This window comes from Anoplolepis gracilipes, chromosome 7, assembly GCF_047496725.1.
Source record: "Anoplolepis gracilipes chromosome 7, ASM4749672v1, whole genome shotgun sequence".
NCBI lineage: Eukaryota > Metazoa > Arthropoda > Insecta > Hymenoptera > Formicidae > Anoplolepis > Anoplolepis gracilipes.
Genome location: NC_132976.1, coordinates 5,602,397 through 5,616,714, shown reverse-complemented (window position 1 = coordinate 5,616,714; position 14,318 = coordinate 5,602,397). Strand labels below are relative to the sequence as shown.

At 25.8% G+C, this 14,318-nt stretch overlaps 1 protein-coding gene across 5 annotated transcripts; it reads left to right on the top strand.

Annotated features, from left to right (window-relative positions):
• Window positions 1–125: 125 nt before the first annotated feature.
• On the top strand, window positions 126–13,676 carry Nedd4 (E3 ubiquitin-protein ligase Nedd4). 5 transcript variants are annotated; one of them, XM_072896774.1, is made up of 16 exons: window positions 126–349; window positions 1,458–1,668; window positions 4,106–4,306; window positions 4,412–4,572; window positions 4,985–5,150; window positions 5,274–5,389; window positions 5,476–5,602; window positions 6,706–6,855; window positions 7,721–7,771; window positions 7,877–8,153; window positions 8,274–8,332; window positions 8,430–8,495; window positions 8,572–8,801; window positions 8,880–9,001; window positions 9,188–9,827; window positions 10,060–13,676. In XM_072896774.1, exons 2-16 carry the CDS (start codon window positions 1,516–1,518, stop codon window positions 10,160–10,162), a joined length of 2,622 nt encoding a protein of 873 aa, XP_072752875.1. In that variant the 5' UTR covers window positions 126–349; window positions 1,458–1,515; the 3' UTR covers window positions 10,163–13,676. The 5 variants fall into 5 exon arrangements, with proteins under 5 accessions (XP_072752875.1, XP_072752879.1, XP_072752880.1 ...); XM_072896778.1 differs by lacking the exon at window positions 6,706–6,855 and having other exon boundaries at window positions 134–349; XM_072896779.1 differs by lacking the exon at window positions 1,458–1,668 and having other exon boundaries at window positions 135–349.
• Window positions 13,677–14,318: the final 642 nt, after the last annotated feature.

Below are 14,318 nucleotides of genomic sequence, written 5' to 3'. Positions count from 1 at the left end.
CTGTACATATACAAACATACACAACAAATCACGTTATTATTATCATCATTTGCAAGTTTGTTCTTTGTATGTCTTAGTAGTCGTTATCTCGACGATGATTTATGATACTGCTTATCTGAAACTTTAACATTTTTTCTTCGCGTTAGTGAATCAAGTGAGTCTGAATACGAACGATCGTATATTATTGTATGTCCGCGTTTTCTTTTCTGTAAAGATCGTGATATTAAAATGCAAAGATCGGTGCTGCAATGTGACTTATTATAATAAAGTGAGTCGTGAAATTGATTAGAAAATATTGCATTTGGGAAATTTTAGTTTCATTGAAGTCTTTTATTTTTATCAAAATAAGGTATGTATGGTTATAATCTTATTTTGAGTCTATAATATGACTTTCATATTTTGATATATAGGATGTTTCAAAAATACGCTGACAAACTTTCAGATAATATTCACTATATATAAAGATACAAATATTTACAACTTTGGTAAGAACATTTCTTTAAAGAAATTGCTGAAAATAATTTTCTATTAATGCACATCTCGCATCGATATCTCATGTAGATTATCGAAAAATGATGTCCAAAAATTCTCGGAGTATTTCGTATTTTGTCACACAAAGCGACAATACTTTCGGAGTATTTCCAGTAATAGGAGTATTAAACGAAAGTCTTCTTTTCTTCTATCTCTCTACTTCTAATCTATCCTATTTTTAATAGAAAGTGAATAGATATAAGGTCAATCCATAAGATGTGCATGTGAGATATGATATCTGTGGTAAATAAAGTAAATAAAGTAAATAAAGTAAATAAAAAATGTTTATACCTAAGAAAATAAGTATTTTTAAACCCATATATGTTTATGACTTTTTTCATTTTTAGAATATGCTCTTAAAGTTTGGCTGTCTATTTATAAAGCACCCTGTATAACATAATAAAGCACCCTGTATAACATACAGCAGCATTATAATGTATAGAGTTGTTGCTCTTTGTGGTTGTTTTTTATATTGTTTTTTTAAAATTGTATTAGATATAAAGTTTGTAAAGGCATTAATAATTAAAATACATATTAAAATAATACATATATGTATGAAGAAAATATGTACTATATCATATTTAAAATTCATATAATTTCTTGTTATAATTTTTAATATTATCTAAAATTTTTATGTGTCAAAACACATTTATATTGAAATACATAGCTTTATTTAAAATGTATTTAGATATATAAATTAAAAAGGAAATGTGTTGAGACAAAGAAATATATGACAATAGAAACTAGAAATAACTAAATTCGAAAAAAATCTATTGATATATATCATAAAATAGATAGAGCATAAATTTTCTTTTTATAATGTAAATTCTTGCACAATATCCATTTTAATAAAAAATGTAACAAAAATATTAATGTAGAATATATAAAAATTATTGCATTATATAATGCAAAAAATATTTGTTCAGAATCGATGAGTCTGAGGTCAGTGTGTGACATTAAAAAGATATAAAGAAAGAAAAAAAGATGCCAGGTACTTTGACATATCCAATTTATGCTGGCGTTGATTCACTCCCTTCGAGAAGACGCGCTTATACCTGGAATGCACAACATCGTTCTGCATCTCGTGTAGCAGAAATTAATGCGCAGCTTGGTCGAGTATCGTTATCAGAGCCTTCGGTAAGATATATATATATATATATATATATATGAACCAAAGAAAATTTTAAAATTTTCAAAATTTTCCTGATGTAGTGTTCTTAGAGCATTTTGATTTCTTCAGATAATTTGGCACGAAAATTGTCTAATAATAATAATAAATAATATTGCAGCACACATATTCTTTCTCCATGCCATGAAAAAAACATATTTAAAAAAATCGCCCCGTTATTTTTCGTCTCTTTAGGGGGGTAAAGAAGGGGTATAAAATTTTCAAAAATGAGAATCTATTTCTTGGTAAATACACCAAGTAAAATATGTGCTTTGTGCACATTTCAATTTTCGCGGAAAAAAATTAATTTCTAAGAAATTTACGCATTAACATCTGCGCATGGCTCTTATATATTCGCCAAGTTGATAGTTGTTTATTTGAAATTTTTTTAAGATTTTCTATGTAATTGTAATAGTATATGTATATATAATATATATATGTATATATATATATATATATATGTGTATATATATGTATGTATATATGTATATTAGTCATAAAATTTCAAACACAGAGAGTGAGAGAGAGAGAGAGAGAGAGAGAGAGAGAGAGGGGGGAAGGAGAGAAAGATTGTACAAGTTTTATAATTGTACATAAAAAACGTGTCTACATAAAATATTTATTTCTATTTTAGAATGCATTATAAATTCTATATTGCAAAAACACATGATAAAATATATTTTTTTCATAAAAACTTTTCATAAAGACTTTATAAAGATTTTTTTCTAGTTTCTAGTGTCGTAATTCTTTGTATTATGATGCGATATGTGAGAACTATTGTATAAAAGCATATATATGAAAGGTTTCCTAATCCTTATAAATAGTAAGCTGTATAGCTTGATGTTTAAATCGCCATGTTAAATTTGCAGAGACTTAAAGCAGATGTTACATAAACCAATCTTTCAAAAGATATCTTTCATGACTATTACAATTTTCATTGTTCTAATCATACAATCTTCAAAATTAAATCTTGTCATGTGATTCCAACAATAAGATAAACATAAAAAAGATAACAATTTTTATAATAATTCTTTATATATAGTTGTAATACTTGAAATATTGAGTGAAATCGAAGTATTAAAAAACAAAAGATTAAAAAAAAATGTTTTCATGTTTTATATTGACTTATGTATTGATTATATTTTGGATATCGGCAAATATAAAATATCATTTTTTATTTTAACGGTATATATTTTTGTATCAATTACATATTTAATTATAATTAATTAATATTTGATTATAATATCAATATGTAACATATATACATAAGAACGCAAAGAATTTTATGCCTTAGCTTATCTCATTTTTCTGTGTGAAACTTTTACATTTTTTATTATTTATTACTCTGTCAATAAAGAATGTCTCGATTAGAAGTGAAAGGGATTGTAACATAGGTTTAATGTAAGGTAATAATAATTTTTACATGTTTTTTATATTTATTTAATCATGAAATATGCAATCAGACAGATTTGTCGCTGTTTGAATATTTAAAAGGAAGCTAGCCATCTTAGTACCCGGAAGCGAACATGTCACATCCGTCTCGGTCGCGCAATAGTCGCGGAGAGGGGTTAACACACAAAATACATAGGTTTCTTGATGGCACATAAGGCCTGTTAAATTGTATAAGAAGGAGCGGTCGCGGCGATTAGATATCAATCGCGAGCACACGAAACGTTAATGGCAGAGGAACATGTTTATGGTTACAATCCGACGGTCGGGGTCGATGGCGATTCCGTACGTAACTCTACTTTGACAGTTTGACAAGTACAGGTTGGGTTTTCTGGGTAACTGATAAAGGCGCATCGAAAGTTACTTTCCGAGTTATTAATTTTTCTACGGTATTTCTGCGAAGAGCGCAATCGTCGTTGCAACATATATCGTGCATTTTTCATCAACGACGTGTATCGTGTGGTGACGATGACAACAATCTGTCCATACTATATCAAAAAAGTTATCAATGTCAATTTTGTATTACATTCATTCACAATGGAGTAGTATGTCTTCTTCGACATGTGTTTTTTTTTTTTTTTTTTTTTTTTTTTTTTTTTTTTTTACTCAAACAGTTTCATTATCATTTCAATATTTCCATATTTATTATTGCTACGATAAACAACATTGATTTTTGAAATAAATTTTTAGTGTAATTGTCTGAAGACATATCTTGTGCAATGTAATGCAATATTTCAAGAAGCCTCTTGTCTGCCATTATGATAATGTCAGCCTGAAAGATATCCTCTGATAATTTGTTTGTAATATATTTGTGTAATTAAAATTTCAAGTTTTATAACTCGGTGCTTCGAATAGTTATATATAGAAATATTTTCTGGAAAAATTGCAGATGCAAAATATGCTTTAACATTTTTATTAATATTATAAAAAGTTTATTGCATATTATTTATATTATAGGGAGACGAGACAACGAGCAAGCTGAGATTAAAAGTAATCGCTGGGCATCATTTAGCTAAGAAAGATATTTTTGGTGCAAGCGATCCCTATGTACGCGTTGATTTAAATACGATAAATAGCGATCAGACAATAGATTCTGCACTTACAAGAACTAAGAAGAAGACATTGAATCCTGTCTGGGAAGAAGAATTTATATTTAGGGTTAGTAATGTTTATGAAAAGAACAATATATAAGTTTCTAAGATATTTTTGTATTATATTTTTAATTTATATATGTAATATATTAATATAACTTTTTTTCATTAGGTTAAACCAGTAGAACATAAATTGGTTTTACAAGTTTTTGATGAAAATAGATTAACAAGAGATGATTTTCTTGGTATGGTAGAATTAACATTGATTAATTTACCAAAGGAACAAGAAGGACGTGCTATTCCTGCTAGGAATTATGTACTTCGTCCACGTAGGTAAGTATCTTTAATAATTTTTTGCTTCAAGCTACATATATTCTTCAACAATTAATTTAATACATTACACACTTTGATCTAATTTACTTTATTTGTATCTAATCGCAAGTTAAGTTGAAATTATATAAGTTTAAAATATGTTATAGCTTTTAACCATTTAGCACAAGTGCATAAATAAAGCATAAATAAGCATAAATAATAAAGGATAATATAAAATATAATATATAAATTATATTTTATTAATTAATTTTAAATTCTAGTAATTTGCATTTTAATTTGGACTTACTATATAATTAAAAAATATGTGATTTATATATATATTTTTAAAATATTCTTTTATTATTAAAATTTGTTTGCTTTGTACTTTTTTATTTGCGAATGCAAAATGAATAACTTATGAGGATATGGCTAGTAATCATTCCAGTCAGCGATCGCGAGTTAAGGGAACATTGGAACTGTATCATGCATACATTTCCGACTCGTCTAGTATTGAAAATGATAATGGAGATGTGTCAGATTCGGGTGGATGGGAATTAGTACAGCCAGAAAATAACACTTCGGTAGAACAAGCTGCAGATGTATGTACAAATTGTATTAAATTTATTGCAGTAAATTGTATGCAACATTTCTTCTAAAAATAATATAATTTTTATACAATTGTACATTTTTTAATTATTCGAAATACTTTTGTATGTGTATAGATTACAATGGTTAATAGGCCATTACCACCAGGATGGGAAGAAAGGCAGGATGCAAATGGTCGTACATATTATGTTAACCATATAGCGCGTTTTACACAATGGGAACGGCCAGAACCGTATGTAACAGTGTTTATTTGATATGATTTAGTTTTTGAAATATTATGTCTAAACTTCTATATTAATGTTGCCTTATTATAAACAGAGATACAACAGCGGCGAGTGGAATTGTTGAACAACGTAATTTGGACACAGCAGCTACTGAATTTCAACGACGGTTTCACATTAGTGCTGATGACGAAGGCAGGCATAGAAATTCGGTAGTAAATCAGGTAAGTTGTATTTAAATCTAAATATTTTTACATTACAATTCTATATTACAATTCTAAGCTGCTATCTCTGCATAAACTTTCACAACATATATCTATAGTTTAAATAAAAAATTAGAAAATTATATATACATTAATTTCTTATACACACATAGAAAAGCATTATTAAAGCATTATAAAAGAATTATTCAAGTTTTCTTTTAATAATCATGGTCTGTTTCAAATAAGAGTTAATTAAGACTATTTACATAATATTGCTCCATTATGTTACAGACATTATATAGATTTGTTTATGTTTTAGAAAATTTTCGAGTTTATTACATTGCAAATTAGAATAAACATAAAAATTATATATTTTTTCTTATATTTCTAAATAATTTTACCTTTTTTATACTTTTACTAACTGCATAGTAGATAGTAATATTCTCTGCTTTCAAATCTCCATGATAGAGGCATTATTATCTTTTTATATTGTGTTCATATCTCATATAAGATATATATGTTCATACGCACACACGCACAAAATATCTTATTGTTAGTACATACTTAAATAATGTAAAATATTTATTGCCATTTATAAATATACTATATTTTATAAAGTGCGCGCAAGCATAAAATAGTTCCTAAACACGATTCAGTAGTGCATTTGTAAAGGAACGCAAATATTGCTGCTATTTGATAAATTAGATTATTTATAAAATTATTTTATTTTATGTATAAACCTTTGGTTATAATGTTGGCAAGAATTCTTAGACTTACACTCATTTTAATAACGCATTCAGATGTATGCAACATTTACTTGTGCATAATGATATTTCTTATTGCATATTTCTCTCGATGTAAGAATGTGTTTAGTAATTAATGTAGTAAATAGAAGTATACTTTCTAATTACACACAAATTAGTAAATACCAACGATTCAATATTAAATATTAATCAGATTTTAGTTATTAAGAAGCAAATAATTTTCTATTTTCAATATGTTTTTAAGATGGTTAAAAACAAATGTTTTACACATGTTTATATAAAATTTCAAAATTAGTATATTTATCCAATATTGTATCGATTAGCATGCAGTATGTAGAAATTTGTGCATGTGTGTGTAAGGATGGTGAAGTTCTACGCGAGGACGATGAAGATTCGGAAGCAAGAGATTGTGAGGGTGGGGATCATAGGGGAGGGGGTATTGGGGATACTTCTTCAGACTCTGGACGTTCAGTCGATCAACGTGGCTACCTTAGCGAATCTGAAGAACAGGTATTAATATATACAAAATTATGTTCATTTTTTGTTGAATATAATGCTTAGCATACATATATAAAATTATATAATTGTAATATTATATAATTATAATATATATATATATATATATATATATATATATATATATATATATATATATATTACATTTATTTGCTTCTTATAAAGTCAGTAATAGCATATGTACATTTTATTTTATGCATCACTTTGATCTGACATAATCAACACTCATATAATTAAGCTACATAAATTACACGAGAACATGTTATTTTATATTGTAATTTCTTTTATAATTGTCTTTATATGTAATGTAAAATATATTTAAATGTACGTATATATAGACAGAAAAATCATATTTAAAAAACTAATATTTTAAGAACTTCTACAGTTTAAATATAATATCAATCAAGGTGAAATTTATAATTTTTATTTTTTCTTTTCTGCAATATAATTTATAAAATATAAACATTGTAAAGATAAAATGTTAACTGCAAAAGGCTTTTATTTTTCACACAGATATTCTTTAGTCTGTTCTATGTATTATTGCTTTACAATTTAATATTTCTAGCATGTTGTTTAGAAATTTTTATAATTTATATTTTTAAAAAAATTCTTTTGTAAACGTTCTTTTTCTGTATTTATAAAAGTGGGCATGAGTTTTTCTTGTTATATATTTATTATAACCTCTACATAATGCAAAACTATGTTTTAGCAAGTCAATTCTGCATTTAAAAGTATATTCTTGTGAGATTGTAATACGTGCATTAGTTTGTTGTATTATAATAAATGCACATATTTTTTTATTTAATGTATTTTATTGAAATTTGTGTAATATGCAAATATTTTTACGTTATATTTACAGACTGATGATAATGTTGATAGTCCTGCTGGTTCAAGACGTTCATCAGAACAGGTATAATCAATATCTATTTTATATATATATATATATATTCCATTAAATTATTCATACTATTGTAATATATTTAATTATTCTCTGTTATCTTATCGTGAAAACTAGAGTGAAAGTCCCAAACCTATTCTTCCTATATCCAATGATGAAGGATTGCCATCTGGATGGGGCATGCAAGTAGCTCCTAATGGTAGAATATTTTTTATTGATCACAACGAGAGGACAACAACTTGGATTGATCCTAGAACAGGGAGACCAAGTTCTATACCTAATCATATTGCACCGTCGACGACACCGAGAAGTGATATAGATCAGCTGGGACCACTTCCAGAAGGATGGGAGGAAAGAGTCCATACTGATGGACGAATTTTCTTCATAGATCATAGTATGTATATAATTTTTTTTAATCAAAGGTTTGAATTAAATACTAATGTCACATCACAGCACCTATTTATTTTTATTTTTTATTTTTATTTATTTATGTATTTGTTTTTTTTTTTAATAGATACAAGGACAACACAATGGGAAGATCCACGTATGTCTAATCCTCAAATTGCTGGCCCGGTATGTGATTACAAATATTTTATATAATCTTTTATATAGCTATAAAATCTAACATATGTTTAAACTTTAAATATTGACAAACTTTTACATTTTTTAGGCCGTACCATATTCTAGGGATTACAAGCGCAAATATGAATATCTAAAATCACAATTAAGGAAGCCTGTATGTATAAATGTGTTTACATTATATAATTTTAATCAAGCATGGATGTGATTACTATATGCATACTTTATTACAGAATAATGTTCCTAATAAGTTTGAGATAAAAGTCGGACGGAACAATATTTTGGAAGATTCGTATCGTATTATAAGTTCTGTTAATCGAGTCGATATTCTAAAGACAAAATTATGGGTAGAATTTGAAGGTGAAATAGGCTTAGATTATGGTGGCCTTGCAAGAGAATGGTTCTTCTTATTGTCTAAGGAAATGTTTAACCCATACTATGGACTTTTTGAATACTCTGCAACGTAAGTATAAAAATATTGTGATACTTGTAATTTATAAACATAAGATAAAAATAATAATATTTCTCCATTTAATCTTAGAGACAATTATACGCTACAAATTAATCCCTGTTCTGGTGTATGTAATGAGGAGCATTTAAATTACTTTAAATTTATTGGACGTATAGCAGGGATGGCTGTTTATCATGGCAAACTTCTGGATGGTAAGAAAAGAAAATCGATATTATATATTAAAATACAATATGTATAAAAGATATATAATTGTAATTATAATTATAGTTTTGTTTTTCTTTTGACATTTATCATAAATGTTGGTCATATGTTATATCTTCATAAATATATCATAAATATATTCATGATATATTTTATATATTCTCCATTCGTTTCAGCTTTCTTTATTCGACCATTTTATAAGATGATGTTGGGTAAACCAATTGATCTGAAAGACATGGAGAGTGTTGATTCAGAATATTATAACTCTCTTTTATGGATTAAAGAGAACGATCCCAGTGGATTAGAACTCACTTTCTGTCTGGATGAAGAAAGTTTTGGCCATACTTCTCAAAGAGAGTTAAAGCCAGATGGTGCTAATATTCTTTTGACTGATGAAAATAAGGATGAATACATAAGTTTAGTCATACAGTGGCGGTTTGTATCTCGTGTGCAAGAACAAATGAATGCCTTTTTGGAAGGTTTTAACGCTCTTATACCATCAACATTGGTGAAAATATTTGACGAACATGAGCTAGAGCTATTGATGTGTGGTATACAGCATATTGATGTGAAAGACTGGAAACAAAATACTTTATACAAAGGAGACTATCACGCAAATCACATTGTTGTGCAATGGTTTTGGAGAGTTGTTCTGTCATTTAGTAATGAAATGCGTTCTAGATTATTACAGTTTGTGACTGGCACATCACGTGTTCCAATGAATGGATTCAAAGAACTTTATGGTAGTAATGGACCGCAATTATTCACAATTGAGAGGTGGGGTACACCAGAAAATTATCCAAGAGCTCATACTTGGTGAGTCCTTACTGCATATTCATGCATTTTGTTTAAAGTTGTTTTTAATTAAATTATGTTACATATATAGTTTATTTACTTCATCTATTCTCTATTTTAAGAGAATAATATAAATACAGATATTTTCTAATTTTGTCTATATTATATTAATTTTGCACATATAAATTTCTCATTACAATATTTATATAGTAAATTATATATACAATTTATATAATAATCTAAATTATTTCAGTTTTAATCGTATTGACCTTCCTCCATATAAAAGTTATCAACAACTCAGGGATAAGCTGGTTAAAGCTATTGAAGGCTCTCAAGGTTTTGCTGGAGTCGACTAGCACGAAATACCTTTATTCATGATGATATCTGTAATATAATGTACATATTACACATATATATCTATATAGGTACACAGAGAAGTATATCTGTTCTGATTATCTATTGAAAACATGATTATCTATTTAAAAATTTTTGCACTTTAAGAATTTAGTTGTCTCATAATTATGAGCGACAACATTAAAACATTGGGAATAATATGTTAAAAAATTAAATTGCTTAGTTATTCTAAATATAACTTCAATAATCTTTATATAATAACTTGATATAATAACTTCAAGTCTTTCAGCATGTTGAACTTTGAAAAAGAAGAGAAATATCCATTATATTTAATAAAAAATATTTGCTTAAACTCTGTGAAATGCTTGTATCAATAATGTACTTTTAAAGATTATATGCCACATTTTTACTATCTCAACTTCAGGATTTCTTAAGAGAAGTAATTTGGCTGCTTTAACAATATTATGATATTGTGATATTATGATATTGATTTATTAATTGATTGTTCTTATTTGTTAATAATATTAAAACATTCTTATACGAAATATGGTTTATGGAAATGCTTGTATATCGCCAAACTATTTTAAAATGACAAATTGTTTTAAAATATCATATTGTTTGAAAACAAAGAACAATCAATACTAGTCTGTGACTTGAAGATGAAAGAACAAATGCTTTATATATCTGTGCATATGCATATTTTCTTTTTTCCACTTTTACATGATATTAATATAATATAATGTTGTCGTGCTCAATAAATTAAATTCTTAAAAAAAAAATTTGCACGTAAGAGTTTGCACTTGAGAAATTTTGGTATAAAAGATCGCTTAACTTTTGCTTAATTTTCAAAGAATTTAATCATAGGTTTATATCACATTAAAAATATTTAAAATTGTCATTGTTTTTTTTGAAAACCAAACAGCTATCACACTTATATAATATTATGGATATTGAGATATTACACTTCATAATTTTAATTATATTTTAATGGCATTTCAAAAATTCTACTTTCCTTTTTTCCATTTTAACACTAGAAGTACCAAGCAGTCATTTCTGATCGTTTTTTTAGATTAATATCTTATTTCTTGTGTAATAGATAAAATTCCAAAGTTTTAATAACTTTTTATCAATTATTTAATAAAGGAAATAATTTATAAAAAGTTATAAAATTTTCTAAGAATCCTATCTTTTACAGAGAAATAGGTGACTAAAAAATAGAAACGGTCAGAAAAACCGGTCGGTACTTTTAATGTTATGCAAACTTTTAATACTTATGTAAATTGTTTGTCTTTTGTTAGAACAAAAGTAAAACACACATATATATACTGAGTAAACTAACTTATCCTATTTTTGTTTATATATATATATGTTTTTCCTTTTTATGATTATATATATATATATAAAAGTAGGCAATAACATTGCATAAAAATCCTGTTATAAGAGAATGTACTCCTATTATGTACAGAAAAAGAAAAAAAATATATATATATATATATAAAATTTCTTGTCGTTAATTATGTTATAGAAGAAAAAGCAAGAGGTATGGTTTGAAATCTAAAGTTAATGAAGTAAAAATTTTATTTTATATTTTTTTTTATAATTTTTAGAATAAATTATTAATAAGAAGATAAATTTTTATATATTCTTCATTCATATTAATATATAATCTAGGTTTTTAAGCATATTAAACTTATTTGTAAAATAAATATTTTAAAGATTATTAAAAAATTAAATATTTAAAATTTAAGTTTTAAAAATTAATTTAATTGGTTACAAATTATATGGTTAATCTTCTTCTTGCTTATTCTTTTAAATTTAATAATGATTTAAAAATATATATTGTGCTTATATATATATATATATATATATAGATAATTGTATAGTTTATTAAGTGAAGGAACATGCAAATTAATTCAGAAATTTTTTCTTAAAAATTTAATTATTTATATATTTTATCAATATCCTGGTAACATATAAATAATTTTGGAAGTAAAAATTTGCTTCTTGTTAATAATCGAAAATGACGAAATTACTGTCAAATACGCGAATGCCTATCTTGTAATATAACATTTATTCACAAAACTAATATACATTCTGAAGGACACAGAGTTGATATAACATTCCATCCTATTTGTATAGCTTATTTTATTGTAAACACACACTGATACGTCCCATTAGATAATAAAAAACATTGTCATTGGCAGAAATTTTGTGGCCTTAAATTCTGGTTATGAGATTTCTTGTTTGAATAAGTCTCTCGTTCGTATAATCTTAGATTTTTACGATAAAATGCTAATTATCTTCTGATGAATGAATATCCTTTTATACTCTTTCATCTTCATATTAGATTCGCAGAAAGATATGTGTATAAGCTTATATTTTTAATATGTTAATATTTTTCTTAGCTAGAAGATCACAAGCTTAATTCAATGTAATCTAATATGTTATGAATATAAAACTTTGAGCTCATTATTGAAGTAACTAGTGCGCAATTCAATCTTTATAAATTAAAATAAAGATTGAATACATGTATACAGTACAATGTTCTCTAAGTCTGCTTTTCAAAGATGTTTTCTTTCTCCTCTCTTTATATTAGTTTTAGATCTATGCTTTAAAATGATAATTAAATATAGAATCAAGTAAATCGTTTACTCTTGATAATGGGATTTTATTTGTTTAAAAATAATACTATTTAACATATATCATATGAAATTATCTTATAATTGCAAACAATATAGCCAAGCAATAGATGCCATATGTAATCAATAGACTTACAGAACATTGTACAATATAATGCAGACGATGCGAGAGACTCGTAAATTTTTGTAATTAAGTATAAGTATATGCTCTACATAAATTGTAATTTCTTGTATTATATTCTCCTTATATAAAAAGTTATAAATACAAAAAAGCATTAATCATAAGATATTTAATGAAATTAGATCTTTAATAGTCGCGTTTGGTATTCTATGTATTGCATAAATCTTTTTACAGAAACCAGCGTGTTAAAGTTGTATCTATCTGTACAAATTGTGACGATATCAAAAAAGAAGGTTTAAAAATGTAGGTATTATCACAGATAGACGTTTTGTTTGAAAATGATGGCATTTATGCTTCATCTATATAAATATTTTTAAACTGTAAAACTTAATGCCTTACGATAATTATATCACGCATTACAACATATCTACTTAATGTTTGCATCATTATTTACCGATGTAGCAATACATTGAGCTTACTGCTGCATCAGGTAGCTATTATTTATCTATGTACACTTAGCGTGTCTTTATCTATGTGTCAATTTTCACTACCAACGTCTTATTTAATTTATGAAGACAGAAAGAGACTTAATTGTTTTAAGCTAGCTCAATGTGGTACACACACGTTTTATTTACTTATGCCTGAACTGAAAGAAATGCGTGACTTAATTATGTTATATTCTATTAATTCGTATATAAATATAACAAAAAAACATATATACAAAAACGTTGTAATATATATATATATATATATATATATATAAAAACGAGCGCTTCTATATCGCAGTTGCAACGAGGAATACGTAAAAAAAAAATATGCTTATCGTGCTATGTCCTTGCGTTATGATTATTAATTATTATACTAACGAAATGGTGGAGTTTTCAATCATGAATTTTAAGCATTAATAATTATATTTAATGAAATTAATATTACGAGACAAATTATGTTCTTATATAATATTGTGGAAAACCAGACTATATATGCAAATAAATTATATTAAAAAGTTGCATATTTGGACGTAATTTCTGATTCTGCATAGATGATATAATAGAAATATTTCATGGATATAAGATTTTTAACCTCCGATTTATTTTAACTTTTTACTTTTCAATAAAGTGATTTATCATAGTTTTAAGATTTGCTGCCTTTTTATATTCTTTGTTTGCTATAATTATTTTTAATCTTGAAATTACAAACTTATGTATAAATATTTTTAAGTTTTATATAAATTTATTAAATCTTGTTTAACTTATTTTTACATATAAATATTTTAAAGCATCCAGAAATAAAGTTATAAAAATTCAAAATACTATCTTTTTATTATAAATTGTGACAATAAATTTAGTCAACGAGTTAATAACTTTATTGTAAAACTTATAAATAAATAAAAAAATCATA